Source organism: Protopterus annectens, chromosome 7.part0, assembly GCF_019279795.1.
Source record: "Protopterus annectens isolate FY-2018-M chromosome 7.part0, PAN1.0, whole genome shotgun sequence".
Taxonomy (NCBI): domain Eukaryota; kingdom Metazoa; phylum Chordata; order Ceratodontiformes; family Protopteridae; genus Protopterus; species Protopterus annectens.
This window is the reverse complement of record NC_056739.1, coordinates 1,202,733,775-1,202,760,587: the sequence shown is the minus strand read 5'-3', so window position 1 is coordinate 1,202,760,587 and position 26,813 is coordinate 1,202,733,775. Positions and strand designations below refer to the sequence as shown.

The 26,813-nt window shown below is 40.5% G+C and overlaps 1 protein-coding gene across 4 annotated transcripts in view; it reads left to right on the top strand.

The window, feature by feature from the left end:
* Positions 1 to 201: 201 nt before the first annotated feature.
* Positions 202 to 26,813, top strand: part of RBPMS2 (RNA binding protein, mRNA processing factor 2) — a 536,932-nt gene continuing 510,320 nt past the window's right edge. The window contains exon 1 of one of the 4 annotated variants that reach the window (XM_044077820.1): positions 202 to 912. In XM_044077820.1, the coding sequence (XP_043933755.1) occupies positions 862 to 912 (51 nt within the window). In that variant the 5' untranslated portion in view covers positions 202 to 861. Of the gene's footprint in view, positions 913 to 2,646; positions 2,755 to 3,136; positions 3,224 to 10,937; positions 10,986 to 26,813 lie in introns of those variants that run through there. The other 3 variants (XM_044077818.1, XM_044077819.1, XM_044077821.1) reach the window with 3 other exon arrangements.

Sequence of the window (26,813 nt, the reverse complement as noted above, 5' to 3'; positions counted from 1 at the left end):
CCCCATATACACCCCTCCTCTCTCGTCAGTAAACACAAATGAGTACTACTCCTTTAAGAAAAGTTCATTCAGCGAACTTCATCAGAGTTGAGAAAGTTGATGGGGCGTGCTGCTTCATGATTGGTTTCTGCTGTTACCCCGGGAAACCGTGTTGCCGCGGGTGGGGAATGGTGCTTGAAGCAACATCCCTTCAAATTCCTACTTCCTAAAGAAGTTCAGCAGCCCATGTCTCTGTCCTTGTTTCTGTACTCACACATTCACAGTTACCTTCACTAATCTCTATTGTTCTTTTTTGAAATCAGCCTACTTGGTTTCCCCTTTTAACTTTTAAGTGATCAGCGTAAATTGTTGCCGATGCGCAGCTGGCCTAGCTATAGTTGATTGGCCACTCAAATTTATAACTTAAGCTTCCCCTCAGGTTGATGGTAGTTTGTAATTATCGGCTTGCCGTTCAATTAAATTCCGTTAATATTTTTATTTCTCTCAGGTGACGAACATACGCTATAAGTGAATCTCTGGGGTTTATGACTTCTTTTCTGTCATTACACACAAAGAGCACTTTTTTTTTGTTTCCCCCGTTTGTTTTTGTAGATATTTGTTCACGTTCAAAACTTAGCGGACTGGGCAGTTTACACACGCGGATACCTCTCACTAGCTGCACGGAATCGAAAGCAGAACACTTATCCCACTAGAAGCACGATTCGGTCTTGTCACCTAAATCACTGTGAAAAGAAACAGCGCTTTTTTTTTAAGGGGGAACATCCTTTACACCAGATTTTAACTTACTACAGGCACTTCGAGCTCGGTTAAAGTTTATTTTTGCCGTGATTGGACAAAGTTCTCTAATAATTTTCCTCTAAAATGAGTAATCTTAAAGCAGAAAGTGAGAATGTTAACACTCTGGAAGAGGAGGTAAGATGTACATATTTTTTCCTAATTAAGTTGAAGATGTTTTACTTTGTCAGAAAAGTATGCATATAACGTGTTTATAATACATACTGTATGTCCGAGTTTCTTTTTGCTGCGTTACAGACCAAAACTGTCAGCGTTCGTGGGTGTTCTTTCTAACAGTATAACAGTTTTATAAGGTTTTCGTTTTCCTTTGTAACGTCCCTTTAAATAAGATCATACAAGTTGGAATGAGTTGGTTTCTAAGAAAATGTAATATAGAGATAAAGACGGTACTCTGTATACCTCTCAACTGTCCCTGATTTTGACTCAATTTTTAGGTCTGTTCCTTTTAATCCTTCTGAAATTGCAACTTTTGAAGAAGTTTATTGTAATATTCGCATTTATCTTCTGTCAATGTTTCGCATTAATAGTACTATTTGTGTTCCTGGTTTATTTTTGGGTTTGTGCCTGACTAGTTAAGATTGTTTTGGAGTGGCTGAGATGAAAGTTGTGTGATAGTTTGGGTATTTTTAAAACACGGATACGCAAGTTTCTCGGAGTTTTCCTTGTATTTCGTTTTTTGGTTTTTGCTTTCCTTTCCAGAGTACGGCCTTTCAGCATACCTCTCGATCACTTCTTAGATTTTTTTTTTGTCAAAAAACGGTCCTAAATCAGGGATGGTAGTCTTAAGTCTGCAATTTTTCATATCTCTTAACTGTACAGTTTTTCGTAGAATGTCCAGATGTTTGCCTCATATTTTAGTCTGTTTTTCCTAAATTTGTGGTTTTCTGGCATCATTAAAGGCTGAAGTTTAACGAGTGAGACAGTTGAGTTCCAGACTTCATATCCTTCAGAAAACGAATGCTAATGCAAAACCTGTTACACTTATCAATTTTTTTTTAAGTTTGTAAGAGCAATATTTAAAAGTGGTCCCTATTTTTGGGCCTTTGTCCCACTTTTATTCATGGCTGTTTCCAGGTTTCCTGCTCTTTAAGCAGTTGTCTGCAATCAATAAATGCAGTCAAACTTATGATACAGTGCACAGTTTGAGGAGCAAGCGGGTGGCATTGAGCAGTGATTTTTTTTTCGAAGATAAATCATACATTTAGGAGTGTATACAACATATTTGGAGCTAGAATCCGTTATGTCCGGTGGTTAAGCATGTCTGAGTTTCTTGTAGTGGTGGGGTTACTTTATATAAAACATGAGCTGTAAATCTTTGTGGAGAGGTTCTCTTGCTTGAGTATATGTCGAGATTTTTTTTTTAAATCATAAGTAGGGGAATGTTTATTGGTATTACATTGAAGATGCAAGACTATCACTCCTGCTACTGCTGGCCATAGCTGCTAACCTTCCATCTCCCAAAATGAGAAACACTACCACTCATAACGTGTAACAAATAGACAACATGTTGAACACTTAACCAAAAGCTTGGTAACTTCAACTAGGAAGTTCACGTGATGGTTAAAATGTGCTAGTTTATATTTAGAGTTTTTTTTTGATGAAAGGATATGATTCAATCCCATTTTCCATAGATTCCCGTTAAAAAGTATTCCCAAGTCTGAATGTGTCATGTGTGACAGACTTTTCAGTGTGGAACTGCGAGGGACATGGGCTTTTTTAAGACCCCCCTAATGAAATATAATTGGCAGTTATGCCGCTGGCTTAAATTAGAAAATAAGGCTTGGGTATCAGATACAAAGAGTGAAACCTTCCATTTGGGTACAAGGATGCACCCAAATGAATGGCTAAAAATCGTCAATCATCGTAATGGTGGTAGATTATTGTATGAAATTCTCAAACGAGTGGTACTGTGGTTCAGTTTATGGCCTCGGGGCCTCTCAGGTGGCATTTGGATATCTGGTGGGTATCTGGCTTCCTTCCGTGATGTAAGCATAGCCCTTTGATTTTTGGCTCTCACTTAAGCCTTGTGCTTCTAGATTTGTTGCATCAGATCCGTTTATGGTAACGTCGTCCTTGTAAACTAAACCTATGTAGGTCATTGCCACTAGCCATTATAGGATCTCGTATATAAAGATCTTCTCTTGTGAAATACAAGAACGTGCTACTTGGACTGAGGGGTAACATTTCTATAGGTACGTGTTTATCGGTGGTGTAGGTGGGTATACTCTGTATTCAAAAGTACAATTTTTCTGACCATCTGGCTCCAAGAGCACACACTAACTAGCCAAACTAGGGTTTATTTTAATGCCGTGTTAATACGCTAAATTGATAAGAATTAAACTTTTAAAATAGTTTAATGGGCGTGATAGCTGAAAAGTCTTTTTCGGAGGGTACAAAAGCAACGTTTTTGAGGGATGAGTACCTGAAGGTAAGGGGCAACAGTATCAGGTTTTTGAGTACAACATATCGATTTCTGTCCACGCCATAGTTTGGTTGGTATCGCCCCTTGAGTGTCTGGGTATGCTCCGGCTCCCACTTTAGTAGGATAAAGAGTAATGCTTTACTTGTATAGGAAGGTGAAGCTGATACGGATGTTTTGGATGTCGAAAATAAGTAATTGAGATTTATAACTTTAAATGGACGTAATTTTAGTATGTATAGTAGTTTGAACGATGTATTACATGTCTTTCTACCTTAGTGTGGTGGAAACAGCATGTGGGGTTTGGACGCGATTAAACTAATTGTTTTCTTGATGTCTCCATAAAGTTGCGTAAAGCTAAACTTATGAGCTTGCAATGTGTTGTCTTTGCAGGAGTGACACTTAAGTTGTGGGGGTTTGACTAGTGTATTGCAGCGTATAAATTCGGTCCGTTTTCGTACACTTTTTGGTTTTCTGTTGCACCATTGACGGTGGGCCCCACCCCACGGGTGTGTAGTCAGGCGTACTTTTCTGAGAATTCTCAAATACTGACTGGAGAACTGAACTTTACGGTTCTCTTTGGGGGCGTGGGAAAAAAACAGTTTAGCTTTAAATCTGGGTGTCTTGGAACTACCATGGAGCAGCCAAACATGCAGTTTTAGCACTCTGTGTGCAAATTTTACTGCTAGTTTTGCATTGTAATGTGAAATAAAACAATGTCCCCGGTTTCAGGTTGTATTTTGTGACATCGCTGTTAGCGTTTTGTTGTACTTGGCATTAATATTGCTCTCTACATTTGTTGCCCGGGAAAGTCCGTCTGGGTCAGAAACCCATTTTCAGCGGAGGCACGGGAGATGAGCTCCAAAAAAATGGTCTGAAATTGGCAATAACAGTACACGTAGTATATAAAAATCCGAATAAAAATTAAAGCAGGTAACATTCCAATTCATAAATTGCATTGGATAGATATAGGTAGTACAGTAGGATGTTTTATCATAAGAGGTAATTTGCACAAACTGGTAATTGGTGTTTAGCTTGCCCATTTTTATGGTATTCTTTTCCATACTGAGACGGTAACTGGGTGCAGCACGTTGTGTGGGTTATGATCTCAGAGACAGCTGGGTAGATATTAATCTATATGGTGTCTGTAATAACAATACCTTAACGCTTTTTTTTTTTTTTTTTTTTTAATAATAAAAAGCAAATTACCCAGGTATTGCTGCTGTGAGCAGTAGTGACAGCTATACCTACCAGACACCTTTCCCAATTCTTGGTGCATTGTTCTACGCTTGGGATTAAAAAAAAAAATCTGCTGCCTTGTTCTCTGGTAGTGAAAGCTTGTGTGGAGGTAAGGCGACTATAATAAATGATGGTAGGACTGACAAGCAACTGTCGGGTGGATTTAACATAGCAGTAATGAACTTCCATAGTTTACCACTCAGCTGTCCAGGTTTGAGGCATACCCCTCACTTAATTTTGTCCATTCCTGTCAAAACGCTGTTCTTTTCTGTATCTGGAGGTAAAAGTAAAGGTATTAAATATTTCTTAACCTTGGCAAGATTTTTAGGTTTGTAAACCAATCAACTGGTATGCTGGCTACCCTGTTAACTTGCTGTTTCAGTCTTGTATGCTTAATTACTTTACTTTAGGGTGTGGTAATTGTGTATGTCAATGCTACGCGCTCTGTAATGCTGCTATTGGTAGATTACTGTTTCATCATTTAGGTATAATGTCCTTGTGGAGAAACTTGTGCATTTTCTCTAGCTATCTGAATATATGAATGTAGTTCTGGTCTCCTAACATGCACTTGCCCTTCTTGAGATCTGTTCCTTAACTGGTACAATCTTTAAATGGGATTGTGCATCAAAATTTGTTTTGCATAGATGTGTGTGAACATTCATCTATTGTACCGGAAATGTTTTTTAAAGTCCCTCTCACTTTCTAGAGGCTTAAGTGCTTGCCAACTTGAATGGGTAAGAAGTCCTTTCAGCTATGAGTATTGTCATTTTTAAGTTTTGTGGTCCTTGTTCATCTTAGTATTGAAATTTCTGCTTAAACACAATCTGAGAATAGCCTCCAGCACCTTTGTCAAAAATGTAACCTTTAAAGACTTGGTATAAACAGTTTCTTAAGCAGACCCTCAGTTGTTATGGAGTAAAAGAATTTCGCATCTTCTGATGAAATAAGATAATCTTGCAACACTTGACCTGAATAAAATCCGAATCCCTGTTGGTGTCTGCCTATTTGCCATAGTGCATTTGTAACATAACTTGCCATAGCTTCTATTGTGGCATCTTTCCTTGATGGTATGGGCCTTGGTGGAGGGGTCTAATCTTTCTTGGTTATACCAAAGATTAATGAAGCACATGTATTATTTTCTTAGCAGCACACGACTGTTAAGCTTAATAGTTAAATTGGGAGATCAATGTTAATCTACAATGATTTATGACTAGTTGCCAAATAGTTTGCACTGAAATAACAACACTTTGTATGCCATTGGCTCCAAAGGCGCGGTGTGCATTAAGTTACTTGAATTATGCTCGTTTATGCCTTCCTTGGGTTTAGAGCAATATTGTGACAGGATAGATGAAAAGCAGTAGGTTAACGCATCCTAAATTGTTGCTGATGCTTGCATTTTTAAGCATAGATTTTTGAGCTTACTTATCCTAAGCAAATATTAGAAAATGAAATGGGATGTTTTACAGGGAAGGTGGCTCAATTTAAGCCCTATATTTTAGAAAATTTCTTTATGGTGATGGTTTCTTCCTAACTATCACAATTGACTAGGTAATGTCTCGGAAATAAGTTCTGATTCTGTAAGTATCAGAATTCTGATTTTGGTGTGAGACTGAGTTTCTTGACGGACAATGTTGCTGATGAGCCTTAAACTCTTGCTCAAGAGGAAGACCTCAAGGGACTTGTTAGAAACTGACAATGGTTAAAAGTAAAATTAGTCTAGGAGCTGTAATGCTTACTGTACATGCCCTGCTTATGCTGGTAGATATCCAGAAAACTTTCTAAATGCATATGAACTATCTATAATTTATGAAGTCAGCACTTGAGTCTTGTATAGGCATTTTACAATGCAAGATCTTTATATGGTAGACAACCAACTTAACCTTTAAATTTGAAAGAATCTACTGAGAACTGCTGGGCTGAATACATCTGGGAGGTTTACACTGCCTATTATTAAACCAAGCTTGGATGAAATGGAGATTTCAGGCTTTGTAAAAAGGGTCTGGTTCATCAATACCAAGATTGCACTGTACAAAGTCATATGAATAGTGATAGCCCCCATGAGTGGGATAAAGGATGATATTGTGACTCTTGAAGTGAAGTTGGGAGTATTTTATTTATTTTTTTTAATCCAAACAGTGGTGATTGTGGTCTGGTCTGGCATAGAAGGGATCAGCAGGTTACTCTAGATGCTAAGTGTACTTTGTGTACTGTTTTATCACCTGGGTACTGTAAACTGCTTCTAGTTTATAGCATTGGAATTTGTGTTCTTGCTAAAAATGTGTGCTGGACATGCTTCAAAAGTAGGAATGCTTAGAATGATCTTCCTGGTGAGGCTTTATCCATTCAGTAGCTCAAAAGTACCTCCCCAGACTATTGCATGCTGAAGCTTAAGACTGGTAGATTGTAGTCTGCCTTTGAGAGTAATGCTGTAACACATCCATAGTACACAGGTTACTTTACAACTTGTAAAGTTAATGGGGTACCTAGTTTACTGCCCTGAGAATTTGGCAGGGTTGTAATCTTCCAGCTAGGGTGAAGTTACCCTAGTCGCAGATGGGTCTAGAACTGAAATCCTTGCCATCATAACCCATCTGACTCCGAAAACTGTTGTAATGTCATTGCCAATTGCATTACTAAAAGATGGATGCCTGTTTTAATTGCATTTGATAACTCCTGTGATACCTAGTGCATTTGAGGCAGAGCTGTGATTTACACTCACAGCATATTCTACACCAGTGTCAGAATTAGGACTGCAGCAATACGCTATTGACATGTAGCTTCACAATACTGACTACTAATGTAGTCAAGGCAGATGGTGAATTAGAGAAGTCTGCTTTGACAAGTTTCTCTGTTTTTTAACTTCAAAATGGCTTCATGACTTTCATGTTGCTGCCTTGTAATCTAAATGGTACCATACTGTTATCTCAAAGACCATGGAACATACCTTAAGTACAACACTGTAACAAGAACTGTAGTTCATTCTATAAACCTGTTCCAAGTCTAATATACTAATCTTGGAGACTGTTTTGATTACTGTGGCAAAGTTGGACTTGGTAGTAAAACCTTTTCAGCAGAGGCTGAAGGAGAAGCTTAGTGACATAAGTATATCCAGAGTATACAAAGCATGCAACTATCAGAGTACAATAAAATCCACTTGTGTACAATATAATGGTTATGATCTACAGTATAGGATCATAGAGGGTTACTAGGCTAATGGCCTGGGGGGGGGGCTTACAAGCTTAGCCAAGTGTTTATCGCCAAAAAGAAACCTTAAGTCAGCACCTGTTATCCCTGTCAATGAGGGACATGGGTGGCACCCCTGGGACAAATTTGTTTTCCCATCCACTCAAGGTTGCGCTTGAAGAGGGTCATCAAGGTACTCTGGGAAGTCCTATTGTGTGTCTGTGGTGTGAAACACTTCAGGTGCTAGCTATAGGCCAGCAACTTTGACTCGGTGCCCACTCCACCTGTCTGGACCTCTTTGAATCTATTAAGATTCAGGCCTTTATGCTGATCCTGGGCGACTAACTATACAACCACAGATTGGAAGAAATAATCATACCAAAATACAAATGCCCAGATATTCCTTAATTTTGTCTGTGCAGATGCCTTGGACCAGTTGGTAGACCCCCCCCCCCCCCTCACAAGAGATGAAAATATCTTGGACTTGGTGTTAACAAACATGAGTAACCACTGCAGCATCCCTACAGTGTCATCCCTGGTAAGATCTAACCACATAGCAGTCACGGTGAGTCACTATTTCCCCTGACACCCCCCCCCCCCCAGCTAGGGTCAAACAAAAACATTCTCCAAAGCTGATTACAGCCTCCTGAGAAGTTATGAATGGCTTCACAGTCCCCTCCCTCTCCATAGGAACTGGCACACATGTCCAAATCTACACCTAACTGCTATACAAGCATTTGTATAGCTGCATGGAATCAGGAATACCCTAGAGGACACAATCTTCCTCTTCAAGGAAGTCCTGTCTGGTGGACATCTGCAATTAAAATGGAGCAGGTGCCTAATTGGAAGATATCTCTCCTCTGCCTGAACAAGCAAATAAGAGCACTAGTGAAATCCTCCAAATTTAGAGTTGAGCCCAAACTGGCCACATGTACTAAAGGCAATAATATATGTCCACAGTCCTTAAGGGAAGCGCCACCCAGATCTCCTCAAGAGCTGATGGTCAAGGGCACCACATACACACACTGTAGCTATAACTAGCCTGCTGGCAGACAAGTTGTGAAAATTTCACCCCTCTGCCCCCCATCAGTAAATCGGGACATTCCCAGTACTTGTCCCCTTGTATCTAGGGATCAGGTCATCATTGTTCTCTCCAAGGCAAAAAATACAGACTCCATCGGACCCGATAATATCCCAGGCTGCATCCTACATGAACTCGGGCAGGAACGTGCAGCATCATTAGGCACTCTATTTAACCAAAGTCTGAGCACTGGCATTGTCCAGCTGAGTGGAGGGCAGTCACGATCATCCCTTTACACAAAGGTGGACTGTCCACTGATCTGGGAAATTAGACCCTTCAGCCTAACTAGCCTGATCTGCAAGGCCAGGGAGCTGATCATGGACTACATTGGCAACCTCCAGATACTCTCCCACGCAGTTTGGTTTTGTCAAGGAGGTCATGCCTGTTAAATTTGGCTGACTACTTTGAGACAGAGAGGCCATGGATGAGGGGAAGACTGTGGACACCACCTACCTTACCCTGGCCAAACTCCAAATAAACTGGGGAAATACAAGTCAGCAGTAAACCAGAACAGCAGACCCACAAGTAAAATGAAGAATGATTTATTGAAGCGCTTTTTGTTGCTAAAATCAAATTCAAGTATACAGTGAAAAACAGTATTATTTAAATGATTGGAAGCAATCACTTAATTAGGCACACCTTTCCTATCACATATTTAAAAAGACATTACGCAAAGCTATGCTAGACAAATCTAGCTATCCATGTTATATTAAAGGTTAAGTTATAAATACATAATAAAAAAATACTATATTGTAGTATATTAAAGTAGACTATAATATACTAGTAATATAACTAAATATAATATAATCCGAACAATCGGTATTTGCCGTACCAGACTTCTAAGTTTAAGCAAACATGCAATGTTACAAGAGTCATTTAACCCTGGAGGGGAAAATGCATTTAAGCGAATTTGCCATACCAGTTCATGTTCCTCAAGAAGTAAATTCATAGGGCCACCTCTCATATTGAATTGAATTTGGTCTATGGCTTTAAACATGAATTTATGACCTACATTCTGGGACTCATTTTTAGCCAACGAGTTGTCCAATTTATTAATCGAGATAGTGTAGGTATGCTCATATATCCTGTCCCACAATCTACGTTCAGTTTTACCCACGTAGAAAGCGGGACAGCATACACACCTTGCTATGTATACCACAAGTCTAGAATTACAATTAAACCTGATGTTAAACTTGTTGCCATTAATGAGGAAGGTACTACCAACCTCCACCAATCTACACATCTTATAACCCCCACAGAATTTACTTCTTGAGGAACATGAACTTGTATGGCAAATTAGCTTAAATGCATTTGCCCCTCCAGGGTTAAATGACTCGTGTAACATTGCATGTTTGCTTAAAAGTAGAAGTCTGGTATGGTAAATACTGATTGTTGGGATTATTATATATATATATATATATATATATATATATATATATATATATATATATATATATATATATATATATATATATATGATGTGTGTTTTAGTTAGTGTATTGTCTACTTTAATATAATATAGTATTTTTTATTATGCTTGTATAACTTGCCTTTAGTATAATATGGATAACTAGGTTTGTCTAGCATAGCTTTGCGTAATGTCTTTTTAAATGTGATAGGAAAGAGGTGTGCCTAATTAAGCAATTGCTTCCAATCATTATGTTTTTCACTACTTTTTCTGAAGAAGTTGCTTTATTTTAGCAACGAAAAGCACTTCAATAAGTCATTCTTCATTTTACTTGTGGGTCTGTTCTGGTTTACTGCTGACTTGTGGCTTTCTTTGGTTTATTTGTATTTCCCTAGTTTATTTGGAGTATGGCGTCTGGTGTCAGCAGTAACCCGAGCAGTCCTACATTATTTGGTTCACAACTCCAGTCAGAGTTAGTGAACTTATCCATGCTAATTAATGCTATGAATCCGCGTATGGATGGATTTTCTTCTCGTCTTGAGAAGGTGGACATTACGTTATCCCAACAACAGCGTTCGTCTCAAAATGCACTTACACAGATGGCTTTGAGTGGTTTGTTATCCAGTAGCTGTAACTTCAGTTAACTGTCCAGTAGACTGTATACCAAGTGTCTCTATTATGCCAGGGCAGCGTACACCAACCGAGGCTTCATTATCGGATAATACGAACATGGACCAGCACAACACATCTGGGAATAATATTGGAAGGCTTATTGGCACTCCTGAATTTTCTGTTTGGATTAAGGATATGTCTACGTTTTCCAAGTCATGGTTCGACCGGCCGATTTGTGCAGTGAACAGGTTGGTGTAGCTACTTTAAATGAAAAAGTTAAGTCTCTGGACAACAAACTATTGAAATTAAAGAAGTTGCAGTTAGAAGTCATGTATTTCAATGAATGTCTGGACCAACACGTCCCGAAAGGACTAGGTTTACACCGGTATCCGACCGGCTTGATACCAGACTCAAGTTCATTTAGAACTTGATTCTTTATTTGATCAACAAGGCTTCGATCTCATGAAGCTTATGATTAAACATCTTTTGCAGATTGAAGCTTTGAATAATGACATTGTTTCTAGTAGCGGTTTTACTAGATACAAATGATTGACCGTACGTTTTCTAGTATTAACCAATTACTTGAAAAACTGAAAGGGAACATTTAAAAAAATGAAAAGGGACCATATGGCTTATGATACTGGTTCTGCTTATTCTAAACAGTCATTTGCACAGGTCTCTAACACTATTAACCTCTACGGTTGCACAACAACAAAATAGTAATATGGATCAAGTTAACTGTACCAAATGACAACAACCAAGATACAATTAGACATAGTGAATGGATTTGCAATTATAACAGTAGTAACCTTGCATGCCAACAACATAATGAAAGTAACTGTGGCGGCCCCAACAACAGTGAGACTGGAAATTTTCAGAAGGGCCATTATACAGGAGCGATCCCAAAGAACAAGCCATTCAAGCAGAACCAGAACCACCAACTGTATTCCAAGCGCATGAAATAGCAGGAAATGACATTCCTGCATTAAACATTGTAAAAAATACCAATGGCTCCCCCCCCCCCCCCAAGGTCCCAATTGACACTATTTTGGTTAACTTGTTGGCTAAAGGTTCTACCTTTGTGCCTGGTAAACCCTTGAATTTTGTTAAAACAGTCATAGACGTGAAGCTTTGTGAGGAAGCTGAATTTCAATTTATTTAGTAGTAAACTCTGGGGGATGACAGACTGAGGGTAGCCAGTACTTTTAACCCCCCCCCCCTACACCCTACTTTGAAAATGTTTGTGAGCTTGATCTCGGGCATTTTTTGTGTTCTCATAACATTTTTCCAGGCAGAAAAAATTAGTCTTTATAAAACTTGGCCTTGCAAGCCTTGGTTTCTGCTAGTGTACAGGTAGTTAAACCTGATAAGGGTGGGGGTTTGGTCATATTCGACCAACATGACTATATTAAGAGAATGCGTGGACTACTTGATACAGAGGCATACCTTACAGTCTCATTAAATGAAGTTAATATAGCCTATCGGCAGATTAAAGGCTATTTTAATGACCTCTCTATAGATGCCATTATTGATATGGATACATTTAATTTTATTTCTTTGGCTTGGCCTAATTTTGTTTGGGATACCTAAAATTCACAAGGATGTGTTGAACCCCCCTATGAGACCATTGATGGGAGGGGGTCTATAACATATCCTTGTGCTGAAGTTGTGGATAATATATTGAAAAAATATCTTGTATCTGAATCCCAAATATGTAAAGACTCTTGGTCTTTTCTGGAGAGTCTTAACAATGGAGTCTGTCAGCCATAACTTAACTATTGACGTCAAAGATCTTTATACGTCTATCCCCCACCTTGAAGGAATAGAATGGGTTAGCCTTTTGCTTAGATCTAAGAATGTTCCAGCTAATGAAATCACCTTGGTAGAAATTTATTGGATATTCTTACAAATTTCTTTTTTGACCAAGAATTTTATTTACAAAAACAAGGTGTAGCTATGGGGGTTGCCTTGTGGTGCCAGTTTTGCTAACTTGGTAATGGCATACTGGGAGAGGACTTTCGTCCTGAATATACCTCACCATAAGGTGAACCTCATTTTTTACGCACTGTTTAAATTAAATATTTTTCTTAAAGGTGATAATACACAGGCTAACACACTTATTTCCTATTTGAATACTACTACTGATTTCTTGGTATTCACGTCAACTTTCCACACAGATACTATAGACTATCTTGATTAGTTATCCAAAGACAGGGTTAACAAAGGATGTCTCTAAGATTTTTAGGAAGCATACATATTGGAATTCCTTTTTGCATTTTTCCAGCTGTCTTCGCTTTCATCAGAAGCGGTCAATTGTCAAAGGACAATTAATCAGGGCAGCTAGGATGACTACTTTAGAAGTGGATTTTGAAATGGAATGTGATTTGTTGAGCAATGTTTAAGCAACGTGGGTATCCCTGTTATTTGATACAATTGGTCAATGAAGTTTCTGAAAAAAGAACTGGGTTAGTTAACCCAATTCTCCATTTTAGTAGTTCAGAGAATAATATATAAACTTCCCCTTCTGATGGAGGTTCTATTTTATAACGCAAGGTAAATTACAACTACAAGATTCTAATTTTAAAGATGGGTTTATCACCACGTTTTGCACAGGCAGCATTAGGGTTAAATTTATTCTGGCCAAGCATTGGCAGTTCATTTTGAATGACAAGTTTATTATTGGATAAACTTGGTCCACTTACGAAGACAGTATTTCGTAGAGGATATAACCTCAATCTCCTGGATAGTGGTAGCCACCGTAATATATCTAGACATGCAGGGATAACAATCTGTGGGGGTTGTAAGATGTGTAGATTGGTGGAGGTTGGTAGTACCTTCCTCATTAATGGCAAGTTTAACATCAGGTTTAAACTTAATTGTAATTCTAGACTTGTGGTATACATAGCAAGGGGTGTATGCTGTCTCTGTTTCTACAGGGGTAAAACCGAACGTAGATTGCGGGACAGGATATATGAGCATACCTATGCCATCGCTCTTAATAAATTGGACAACTCGTTGGCTAAACCGGTTTCCCAGAATGTAGGTCATAAATTCATGTTTAAAGCCATAGACCAAATTCAATGCAATATGAGAGGTGGCCCTATGAATTTACTTCTTGAAGAACATTAACTTGTATGGCAAATTCGCTTAAATGCATTTGCCCCTCCAGGGTTAAATGACTCGTGTAGCATTGCATGTTTGCTTAAACTTAGTCTGATACGGTAAATACTGATTGTTGGGATTATATATATGTTTTGGTTATATTATTAGTGTATTATTGTCTACTTTAATATATAATACAATAATGTTTTTTATTATGATGTATGTATAACTTGCCTTTAATATAATATGGATAGCTAGGTTTGTCTAGCATAGCTTTATGTAATGTATTTTTAAATGATAGGAAAGAGGTGTGCCTAATTAAGCGATTGCTTCCAATCATTTAAATTCTGTGTTTCCCTGTCAACTTTTTTTCTGAAGAAGTTGCTTTATTTTAGCAACAAAAAGCGCTTCAATAAATCATTCTTCATTTTACTTGTGGGTCTGCTGTTCTGGTTTACTGCCAACTTGTGGTTTTCATTGCCCTGGCCAAACCTTTGATACTATTCCCAACTAGGGTATAATAAACTCTCTCAACTAGGCATCAATCCATATGTTGCCAGATGGGTAGCAAACTGGCCCACTGACAGAACCCACCTAGTCAAAATAGCAGAAGCCACCTCAGTTTATCTGTAATGAGCAATGTACCCCAGGGGTTGGTCTTGGGACCTCTGTTTTTGGGATATAATTTTCTGAGGTGCAGGCCAAAACCAGGGTGCTATGGCTGACCAAGTTTGCAAATGACTGCAAGCTGGGTGCTGTTGTCAATTCCCCTAGTGATGTGGACATCCTCAGTCTCACCCAAACAAATGACTGGTGCCAGAAACATGACCTCCAAATGAATGTCAAATGCATAATCCCCTTTGGGGAAAGTATCCCCACAAATTCACATTGATAAGGTCCTAAGCACACATTCAGTTGTGAGGGACTTGGGCACTTAGGTTGATAGCAAACTGACTTGACCACCATATTGCTTCTGTTGTACGGAAAGCTTTCTACATGGCCAGCCTCATTAGCAAGGGTATCTCCTCCCAAGGACAAGGTGGTCATAACATCCCTGTAGTCTTCCCTTATAAGACCCATTGAGTACAGTGCCCCTTTTGGCATGTACCTCAAAGCACATGCCACACCTGGAGAGGCCAGAAGTTCCTCACCAGGAGAATCCAGGGCCTTCAAACATCTACCCTACACAAATGGGCTAAAGGCCCTATCCCTCTACTGTCTCCTACAGACTCCTCAGAGGTGACCTGTCTGGCATACAAAGTAATCTCTGACCCCATATGTGACCTCAACCTGGCCTGTGACCTCAATATGACTTGTTGGCAGGACAGATTTTAGTCCCCCTTTTGTGGAATAGACTCCCTCTCCAGGTCGAGCAGAGTACCTCAACCCATTTTAAGCACAACCTGGATAACTGGATGGGGAGTAGAAAATACACCCCTGGGATTCCCACCTGTCCCTGCTGGATGGTGGAATAGGGTGCTGACTTATTGGAACATGGGCTAAATTCTTGTAAGGGCTTCAGGGCCAATAGCCTAGTAATTTCCTATGATTATGTTAATGCCACTAACTGCAATGTAGTAATTGTGCATAGACTATAGATTCACAGAACCAGAAAATCAACTTTGCATACAATATACAAGGCTGCATTCATGTTGCAGTATAGTTGCATTTTCATTATGACAATTGACAGTAGTGGATATCTGTGCAGATTTAGGATTGTGAAGCTGAAAAATTCTGTAATGCAGCATGAGATCAGCCCCCCCCTTTTTTTTTTACTTGGGGTATCATGTCAACTGTCGCCTACACTCTCAATTCAGTGCCGCACTCCTGCCTTCAACACTCATGCCAGACTGTCGCAGATCTTATTTCAGACAATCCATCCCACCTCTTTGGATGACCACGCTTCCTCTTTCTTCCTGTCTGTCCAGAATCATCCTCACCAGATTCCTGCAATTGGAACTACTTTGGCTTCTGCTCTTATGTCTCCACTTTCTTTAGTCTGTCCCAGAGTGTGCATCCTACCACCCTTCTTAGGCACTTCATTTCCATCATTGCTAGCTTCAACTGTTCTGTCTTTACTGCCCAGGTTTCTGTACCATACAGTAGTACTGGTTGCACCACTCTTGTACATCTTACTTTTCAGCTTCTTTGGCATTCTGTCATAGACTACACCTGGCACTCTGCCAGTTGGCTGCACTCCCTCTGATTGTAGCTTTGACCTCTTCAGACTTGCCTTCTCGAGCTGTTTACCTGTTCCACTATCTTCCCTTCTATCTATTCTCATCTTCTTCTGAATTGCCCAATTTGCTGCCATTACAAATGTTTTATCTGTCCTTAGTTTTATCCCATGACTTACAAAGCCATGTATGACCCAGCTCTGCTAGAAATGCTATAGCTAAAGAAATCCCAATCCCTCTGCACCACATGCTGCGGAGACCTCCAACCTCATTACCGCAATCAACACCACATACTGGGGGGGACAAGTTCATAACCCAGAGACTGCTCATAAACGTCCAGCAGAGCACCTCGCTGACCTCTAAGAGAAATCTCTGGGTGAGAAATAAAAAAATTCACCCCAGGGTCTGTCCAGTGGCTCTACTTGAGGCACTGGGAACAAAGGTCAGGTGGCATGATGCCAGGGTAATCCTATGCCTAGGCTTGTGAAGGCCCCAGGGCCATTAGCCTAGTACGCACCTATGAACTTGTTTGCCTACAGTTTTGCATTCCATTCTTCTTTTCTTTGCTGAAGTTCTAGCTCAGTCTGCCTGTAATGCCACATCATCTGCATATAACAACTTTGTTCTGTTCCCTTAGACCTGTTTGCTAATGTAGTCAATCACAAGTATGAACAGCAGTAGGCTCAAAGCTGAAACCTGGTGTAATCCCACTGGGAACCCCTCAGTGAGGCTGAATGGTTCATACTTGAGTCATTGTGTCTTTCTACATAGCCTGCACTAATTCTACCAATGTTTCTGGGACTTCAAACCACCACAATACTGCCCAGGTCAACTTTCTTGGGGCCTTGTCATATGCTTTCTCCAGACCTAGGAATGCCCAGTTGGACTCCTCTCTAGCTTCTCAAGTATGTCTCACTGTAAACATTAGGTCAATTGTGCTGCATCCTGATCTGAATCTGTGCTGCATCCTGATCTGAATCCGAACTGCTAATCTCCCATCTTATATTCTACTACTCTGCATATCTATCAACCACCCTCTCCAGACCTTTTATGTAACGTATTAGGAGTTTGATGCCTCTGTACTGCCCACAGCTGTGGATTCCCTCCACACTATTAGCATCCTCGGGAGCCTTTCTCCCCTATCTCACCCGACATCTTTATCATATCTGCTGTGATTTCATCTGAGCCTGCTGGCTTTCCCTGACTTCATTTTCCTTACTGCTGTTCTTACTTCACTTATTGTGAGCTGTTTCTGGGGCAGTATAGCTTCTGTGGTATTTTCATTCAGAAGCTGCTGGAAATGCTCCTATCTGCCTTTAATGTCCTGTGGACTGGAGCAGGTTGTTGCTGGCATCCCTTATGAAGGGTGGTTTCCTTTCTTTGCCTTGCAGCCTGGTACAGTTTTTGTGCCACTTACTGACCAACTTTCCAGAAGTTGGTAGTGCTTCCAATGCCCTATTCTTTGCTATTGCAATTTTTCTTGTCCAACCAGTAGTCCTTCCTAGCCTGGGCAGTCTTTTTATTCCTGCATGCCTTTCTTTTGATGACTTCCTGGACTTTTACATTCCACCACCAGCTTTCCTTGTGGATCTTATTTCCATACATACCTGGTTCTGCCACATCCTTTCTGTAGTCCTAATACATGCTGTTTTTTAGGTACTGCCATTCTTCAGCTCCACCTATTTCCTCCTTGGTGTGCTGGAGCCCTGAGTAATTCATTAAACTGTTGTACTTTCTCTCCAGTCAACTTCCATGTCTTCAGCCTGGGCCGACCTTGGAGCCTTCTCTGACCCACTGCTTGGGATTAGGCAATTGGTGGTTTATGCTGTGGGTAGACTTTTACTGGGGATGACTGCAATTATGGATTCTACCCCAGTACCTCTTTCTTACTAGGAGGAAGTCTACCAGAGTTGCATGTTGGCTACTCTTGTATGTGATCTTGAGACTTTCTGAACCATGTGTTAGCTACTAGCAAGCCATTTGCCAGACTGAAGTCTAAAATGGCTTCTCCTTTATTCCTTTTGCCCCACCCATGTGGACCCAGGCAGTCCTCTTATCCTGTCTGTCCCCACCCATGTGGACCCAGGCAGTCCTCTTTTATCCTGTCTGTCCTGATATGTCCATTCGTCACCCATTATAAAGCAGGCCAACATAACCGGTGTTTATCTAGTAGGTCTTGCAACTGCTGTCTGAATGCACTCTTCCTCACTATCATAACCCTGCTGTGGGGCATAGGTGAAGATTATGAATACTGCCCTGTCATTACACTGTAGTCTGACAGTGTTTATTCCAATGTACCTCACTGCCTTCTGAAACCTCACCACAATTCCTACACCATTTCTAGCCTGTCCCCTTCCTGAGTAGTAGAATCTGGATTCCAAGCCAAGTGACTTTGCTGCACTGCCCTTCCATCTCATTTTTTGGATACATAGGATGTCCAGCTGCCTCCATATCATGTCATCCACTTACAAGCTGCGTCCTGTCAGTGAAACCTACATTAAGCTTAGCAATTCACTTCATGTTTGGTTGGTTGGTTTTGCATCCTGCTTTAGTTCCACAGAGCTATCCCAGGTAACAAGGCTGGGCAACTAGACACCGGCTGGCCAGTAACTTATTGACCCAGGGCTGCTGGGCTTTATGGCAGGCACACACTGGCTGATAGGGGCACATGTACCTCTCCCACCATTAGCAAGCCTACGTAGCGTAGGTCTGAGTAGGCCGGGTCTTCAACCCATTTAGCACAGGTAACTACCATGACCATTTTGGCGACATTAGTTAACATGACCAATCACCTAGAGCCATATTGTACACTAAGTGGCTAGCCCTGCCATGGTATGCATTCTGTGATCCTTGTTCTCTCGATAATATTGCTGGGCACCACAGTGAGAGCAATGAAGCTGTTGGTCTGTACAACTCTTCACCCTATGGGGCACCCATGTATAGTCTGTGCTGCTGCCCACAGCTCCATTTATTGTCTGAGTTGGTAACATGCCATGTTTTTTCAGATATGGGAGAAACCCCATGGAGATGCAGGGAGAACGTGCAAACTCCAGGCATTGGTCTGCGGTCAGGATAGAGCCTTGTGCATGGGAGGTGAATACCTTAACCATTATGCCAACTGGTCTCTAAATGCAGCAAGAGGTGCTGACACATTGTGAAAAAAACTCTAGGGAAAGAGTGGCAGCAGACTTTCCTCCATATGAGAAATTGAGCGTATGGGAGAGAACACGTAGTAGAGGTGTACAGTGGAGATTATTGTGGAGAAATGCAAGAGTTGCTAAATGTTTGTTGCCCAAAGGTTTAGGTTGCCTGTTTTGAGTAAGTATGAAGTTCAACTTTTTTTTCAGGATGTAGTTGGGAATGTAAGGAGACTCATGAGTTTTGAGCTGGTTACTAGTTGATTTGTGGAATGCAGAATGCTGATAGTTATGGGTAACATACTACTCCACTAACAGCATTCTGCATTCCACAAATCAACTACTAGCATATATATATATATACACATATACATTCTTCCTAGAAACTTGCAGTAACAAGTTCAGTTTTTCTACTGTTTGCTATGTTGAAAGGTTACTTTACTTTTTGTGCTGCCAATTGTTTTTGAGTAATAGTTTAATGTTTGGAAGTAATGGGCATCTAGCCACATTTTACTGAGGTAAAGGAATCTTGTTTGTTGTAATTTTTTTAAACGTAGGGGGAAGAAGGATGAGAAGGCAGTTTATAGTAAAAGTACCTGATTTATCTATTGGATAATTGACTTTGAAACCAGGTAAGTGGGCTTGGGCGTCTGAAGCTAGACTGCTTAACTTTTGGTGGATAACCTAATCTAATGCTCATAAGTCTTGGAGTACAGGTACCATATTACCTGCTCTTCTGTGCAGGTTCTTAGTGTGGATAAAACTGCAAAGGGCTGTAATGGTATTGTGATGAGGGTACAAATTCTTCTCACTGCTCCTGTTTGGTCTTGTAACTGGGATTGGATACATTTCTCAAAGGTTTTGACGGAAGAGCTAGAACAGCTATTTAATTTGACATCCATGGAGCCTCCTGTCCTATAAGATTTTTATAATTTAGAGAATAAGCATTCTGTGATTTTTTTTCTGAGGTAGAAATTTGGGAATGCTAGGACTCCCCTGCAGTCCTGATGTATTGTCCGACAAGTTTTTGGTTCCAGCTCAAGTCTCTCAATGTAGGATGCAGATGCATGTTTGAAGGCAAGTTCATTGTTAACTTGCAGTGGTTGGCTGAAAGTTTTAGGGATGGTTACTGTTTGCCTGAGACGAGGGTTTGATTTCCTGATTTGGGTATATCTGGATGGTGCAGTTTGTGTAGTGTCACAGTTTTAGTTTTTAGGACTAACCAGAAGTTTTTAGGGGTGTGTGCAAAATAGTTTTAAAATCTCATTTATGGAATGAGAGGGGGAAAAGGGGGTATTGTAAGAGGTGCTAGAAAATTAGATTTAGACCTTTAGGAGATAGGAACACAAAAGTAGAGGGAAAAGCTAGTTGTTGGGAGAACTGGTGTGAGAAGGGAAATGGGATGAAGAGGGAAGGGAAATGAGGTTGTGGGAAGTTGCATGGGATAGAAAGTAAGTGAGGGCATGAGTTAAGTAGCAGGGGTGGCAATTTATGGATTTGGGGGAAACTAATATTTCCTTTTTATTGGTGAGGGGGGGAAGCAAGTTCAGATGTAGGAGTCGGGGGGGGGGGTAGTTCAGATGTAGGAGTGGGAACTGGGGGTAGGGGAGTGAAGTGAGCCTGAGTGTAGTAGGGGCCCACCCTCTCCGGGCAGTTTTTGTTAGCATTAGTGGGATATTTTCCAAGAATTAAAATGGGGAATTGTTTTGAACTGTCAAATCTTTCTAGCTTAACTAGGAGTGAGAGAGAGAAAACTGGTAAGTGTGAATGAGGGGCAGTTTGGGTGCTTGGAGAGTAATACTACTAGAGAAATATTAAGTATATGGATATTTTTGGCCCTGACCAAGTTGATTTCCAGGTCACGGTCATTAATTTTAATGTTGAGTCTTAAAAGTAACTTAACACTAGCATAGTCATTTAAGATGGTGGGCTTTACAGAGGTAAATTACATTATGATAAATATTTGCTCTCAAGATTCTTTAGCAATGACTTGCTACACTTTTAAATAACTTGTGCTGCTGCTAAGGTTACTAGTTGCTATTTCTTTTCCTACTTTGGATTTGCTAAAGATGGTCTGTCCTCAGTCTTGGCACACCTGCTACTTCAGGGGATTAAGGCACAGTAGTTTTAACCTAGACTGAGTAGGAGGAAGGACGAATTTACTATTACTAGTGGAAATAGATATAGGAAGACACCACAGTAACTTGTAAGCCAGCCTTGCATCTCCACTGATGGGCCTTAAGCAGTTGTATAGTAGGAAGCCACTTGACATTGTCACATTTAAATATGGACTACTTTCTGACTGCATAGATTGTCCTGGCCATAGTACACTTCACTCCAATCATTTTGTTAAATCAAAAATCATTCTTTGAAGGCTCCTGGAAGGTGACATGTCTTAAGTTGTAAATAACCTAGATCTACTGCCAAATCAACTGCCTCATAGTATGAAGTTTACAAATGCTAACTTCATCCAAAATCGGTGACTTGATTCATAAAATGCCTACCTATTAGAACCTTGCTAGTCGGGTACCTGGCCAATATACTTAACCCTTTAACCCTGAACACCCTTGGGTGGGGGGGGGGGGTCGGGGGGGGTCCTCCAGAATCCATGCTAGGTTTCTTGATCTTCAGAGCTCTAACAAGGGAATTTGGTGCCCTGGTCAGTACTCCCCTTGCTGTTCATTATCAATGGTTTAGTTTCCACCACCTTGCGGTTTAATGCAATCTTCACTTTCAGTATGGTATACGGTTTAATTACCAGGAGCTGGACTGTACATCACCTTCCTTTTGATTTGAAAAAAGGAAAAGTTGAAGTCCTCTCTCTTTGATGACCTCAATTTGGCAAAAGTGTTTTCTGCTTGCATAGTATTTACCCATTTTTATGGTATGCCATCTAGTGCTACTCTTACATAGGCACTAGCAGGTTAACAACTAGTTATAATGTGTAAGAGTGCTGTGGATCTTTTGCCACAGTCCATCTTGTAGAGGAAAAAACCTGATGTATGTAGCTGTTTACATTTTGGCAAGTAATCAAATTGTCTTACATCTGAAAAATCTTGACAAACCTCAGTATTTGTTTTGCTCAGTAGGATATTTGGCATGCTCATCAATGAGTATATAGCACAACAGGAGTGGGAAAAACTTGATCCACAAAGATCTGTGCCTCTTTTTTTTTTTAATAAACTCCATACATTTGAATAGTTTGTACCCATTTTGCATTGCGAAGGAGTCAAAGGGTAGTAAAGCTAAGTTAAGTATGTGCAAGCAAATATAGCACATTTTCTTGCCACAAATGTGGGAACACGTACTGTGGTCCCTCAACAGCTGTAGTAGCGGTCTTAATAGATCACATTGATCACTGCTCCAGTAGCCTTAGCCGTATAGGTTATATCCTGCCAAGGATATTGCATCCAACCATGCAGTAGCCTTAGCTATATGGATGTTATCCTGCCAAGGCTATTGCATCTAACCAGCTTCCAAAGCTTCAGGGCACCTTGTGTCCAAATTCGGCAGCTCAAGATGAGTTGATTAAATGAAATTTTGGGCATGAAACCCTTCAGTTTTACTGCTACCAGAGTTTGCCACTGGGGACTTTGAAGGCTGACAAATCTGCTTGTTTTTAATTTGCTGGGCAGAAAAGTTCCCTTTTGGGGCAAAACCTTCCATTTTCTTAAATGTTATTTTCCTCTTCAGTAAAGTTTGTATTTATTTAGTGCATTTGCTTACCTGGAAAGTCACCCGAGCCCATTTTCAGTGGAAGCCTGGGGAGAGAAGCTCTGACAAGAACATATAAATATTAAACATTTAATTGTAGAAAAGTAGATAGTGTTACAGATGGTGATTACAGGAATATATACATAAAAGCAGGAATTTTGTTGGTGATTACAGGAATATATATACATAAAAGCAGGAATTTTGTTAGTTGCCAGATGAATTAAATCAGAGGTGTAAATGTATCTGCATTATTGTACCAGTATCAAATGATAAAAAAAAAAAAATATGGAGAAAATATCAGCAGTAGCAAAAACATAGGAGCCATCATACAAGGAGAAAGGAGGTTGGGTTATAGAGCAGGTACATGGCCAAGAAGAGTTGTGATTTTTCAGTATTTGTTTGAAGGTGATGCCTGTGTTTCTTATAGAAAGTAGAAGCGAGTTCCATAGTTTGGCTATGGACAAGGAATAGGAGCTGATGACCAGCAGGTAAGGTGGGCTTTTCTACTTTCTGAAAGTAGATTTTTTCAGATCTTAGTTGCCTGCTGTGTTGGTATTGGGTGAGTAGTGTCGAGAGCAGGACAGTCTGTGGGTCTGTAGATTTTGTGTGCTGTAGTTTGGTGAGATGGAGTTCCAGTCGGTCTGTTTCAGTGAGTTACAGTGGTGGGATGAGAGTTTGGCCTTGGTGGCAAATTTGGCTATTCTGTTGTATAAAGGCTAGGAGTGCAAGATTGTAATGTTCTTTTAAATGGAGCATTTTTTTTCTATCCATTGCGTCAGTTGGGAACACTTTGGCAGTCCCCCAATGAAAAAATAAATTCTCTGCCGAAAGTGTTAGTAATTTTTAAGTAATTTGTTATGGACTGGTAGTTTTACCAGCATTTGCCGCTAGTCTTCACTGGGGAAAAAGGTACCATTTTCAGCTTTACCATGGAACTGACTTACTAGTGTCATGATCTGTCCTTCCAACTACAAAAGTTAAGCAAACAACCTTTGCCACCATAGCAGGCTAGCAATTTGCTTCGGCTGCAGGTGAGCGACTGCTGTGGTCATTTTGTGCATTAGACCATTTATTTTTTACACTGGATTCCTTGGCTGTAGCACCTACAACCACTATGGACTTGGCGGTTAGCCACGTCCTCTGGCTTTTAGCCCTTTTAGTGGGCAAGGGGAAGCCACTGTTTTCAGTCATGGGAAAGGGAACTGGGAAGGCTTCCCTGCTGTCAGAATGTTGTGCCCATTGTTGGGGAAGCAGCTGTTGCCATTAGTACACTGGCCCCAAGTTTCATGTCAAACAGAACCAAACATATAATTGCCTCTGTTTCTTTTGATAGGAATAGTTCACTGGGACTGGCTCTGGGTATAATTCAGGCCATTGATTCTCCTTGTAAAGTAGTTACTGGTAAAAGCAAGGATGATTCCTTTTTTTCTTCTGAAGAGATTGATTCTGAATTTGAACAGGAATATGCAGAGACTGATATGGGGTTTTGTCTTCTTTCTAATTTAGAGACTGGAGACCTTTGTTTCTGATGCTCCCTGTGGAGAGTTTCACTTTCTGAGAGACTGTTGCTAGAATGTCTGTTTACAGTAGGTGAATATGGAGATTTCTCAGTCCTTCAGAAAATGCTAGTTACATAGGGATTTTCCAGAACCTGCACCCATTCTTCCTTCCCTGTCTGCTTTACAGGATGTCTTACTGCCTGCAGTTTTCAGTTTTTCTGAAGGTCAGCCAGCTGCCCCTAAAAAGGCAGATATGATGTGTAAAATTCAGTTTTAAATTGTATTCACTATTCCCAAACCTGACCCAGCAGCTATTGCCTTGGTTAATTCTACTACAGCTAGGCACTTGGTTAATTCCAATCCTACTCTTTCTAGTAAGTATGGAAAGTGTAAGTGTATTCAACTTGTTTTCAGAATTTGTCAGGCTTGTATGTTCTGACAAAATATGAAGGCTCTAGTGTTCAGTTTCATCTGTGAAGTACCTGCTTTGTGTCTTCTATTGCACAGTTTGCTGTGTGCGCACTACTTCTAGGGCTATGGGCACAGGTACTGTTTTTAAGGAGGCTTGCTTAGTTGCATTCTCAGAACATCCCAGATGTAAGCTTTAAATTTAAAGGTGCAAGCTGGTCAGGGATATAAAGATTTTTCAGTCCTCCTTTTCCAAGTTCTCAGGCCTGTTTGCTCTTCCAGAAAGTCTGAATCTCAATTTTTCTTTGACAACCATTTGTTTCAAACAAATGGGTTCTGAAAATCATTTTGATGGTTACAGATGGCAGTGGGAGGAAATTCTTACTTTCCAGGGGGTCCTTCCTCATTCTGCAGATCAGGTTTACTGTCAATCACATGTCCAAGGAGTGATTTTTTTTTTTTTTTTTTTGCCATGTTTTCCTTCCTAGGTGGGGAAAGGGTTTAATTTGTGGTGATCCTAGTGCCAGAGGGGGAGAATTCTTGGGAGACCAGTTCTGGATCTTTTCCAAATTCAAAATGTCACTTCACAATCTGGTACCTCAAGTTTCTTGGTAACACTGGTCTTAAAAATACTTATCACATCTATATTCCTCCAGATTTCATGTGTGTTAAAGTTGTCTGGATCACATTCGGTTCTCTGCCTTACCCTTTGGACTAACCACTGCACCAAGAGTAAAGTGTTTAGCTCTGAATTTATAGCTCATTGCATGCTCTAGTATCCATGCCTTTCAATATTTAGATAACTCGTCTTTACAGTCTCTCTTTCTTTTTGTCTCCAATCTGGTGAGATCTCTTGTATAAACTGGGATTCAGAGAGGACCTTCAAAAGCCTGTATTGACTTCATGTCGCAGGACTGTGTTCCTGGAGTGTCAGCTATACAAACTTTGTTCAAAGAGCTTTTCTTCCACAGGAAAATGGGTCTTTGGATCCATTTTAAAGGTTTTCCACTTGGACTTCAGTCACTGCAAGGGAATACCTCAGGACTTTGGGTCTCATGTCATCTGATTGTCATGATAGCCCATGCACGACTCCATGTGAGTGTATTTTCTAAAGTCTCTGATCCCAGCATAAATACCCTTTATCCTTTTAGATTCTAGAGCTGGGTTTATCAAGAGAAATCATTTGGTTGAGAGAAGATATCCTTGTCTCCCCTTCTCCCACCCTGCTCTAAAGCAGTTAGTCATCTCAAACGCATCGGACTTTGCTTAGGAGAGAAGTTTCAGGAGGGATAAAAGTGCAGGGGGTTGTGGGGGACATCAAGGAGATGTTTGCCCTTATCAAGGCACTTAACTCTCCAAACTATCTTTGGGACCTCAGAACAGATTATACCACAGTTAATATAGCACATCAGCAAGCAGTGACCAGCTCATACCCTCTTTGTGGACTCCCAGTGTTAACTTGGGATATATAGCTTTACAGCACAATTTGGCTCTACAGCCGTCCTACATTCTGTCAGAGCAAAATTGTGTGGCAGACGAGCGGAGTAGGATCAGGGCAGACCCTTTGTTAATGGGGAAACTAGATCAGGGTGTCCAAGATTTGATGCACCTGTGGGGAATTCAAGTAGGCTTCTTTGCCGCCTCTTCTGAGCAACTGGCAACATATTTTCTTTGACTACATGCAAGAAGGCATGAAAGACTGACTTGTTTGGGCAGGACTGTTCCTGTATTCCTTTCCACAGATATGTAGAGATTTGGAAGGCATCCTCAGGATCATTGTGATGACTCCTCTGACCCAGGCAACATGGGTTCTCCCTTTTGGAAATGGCCAGGGGCAATTGCCACATGCTTTCTCAGACTGAATCTAGTCACACAAGGCCAGGAGTGTCTGAACCTTGATATCTCTAGTTGACTGCCTGGATGGTAGGGTCCCAATTCCTTTGACACCTGTTTACTAAGAACATGCAGGTACTAATGGAGTCAAAGCATACTGTTAAATTTCATATGGGCAAATGGAAAAGGTTTTCTAGTTGGTGCTG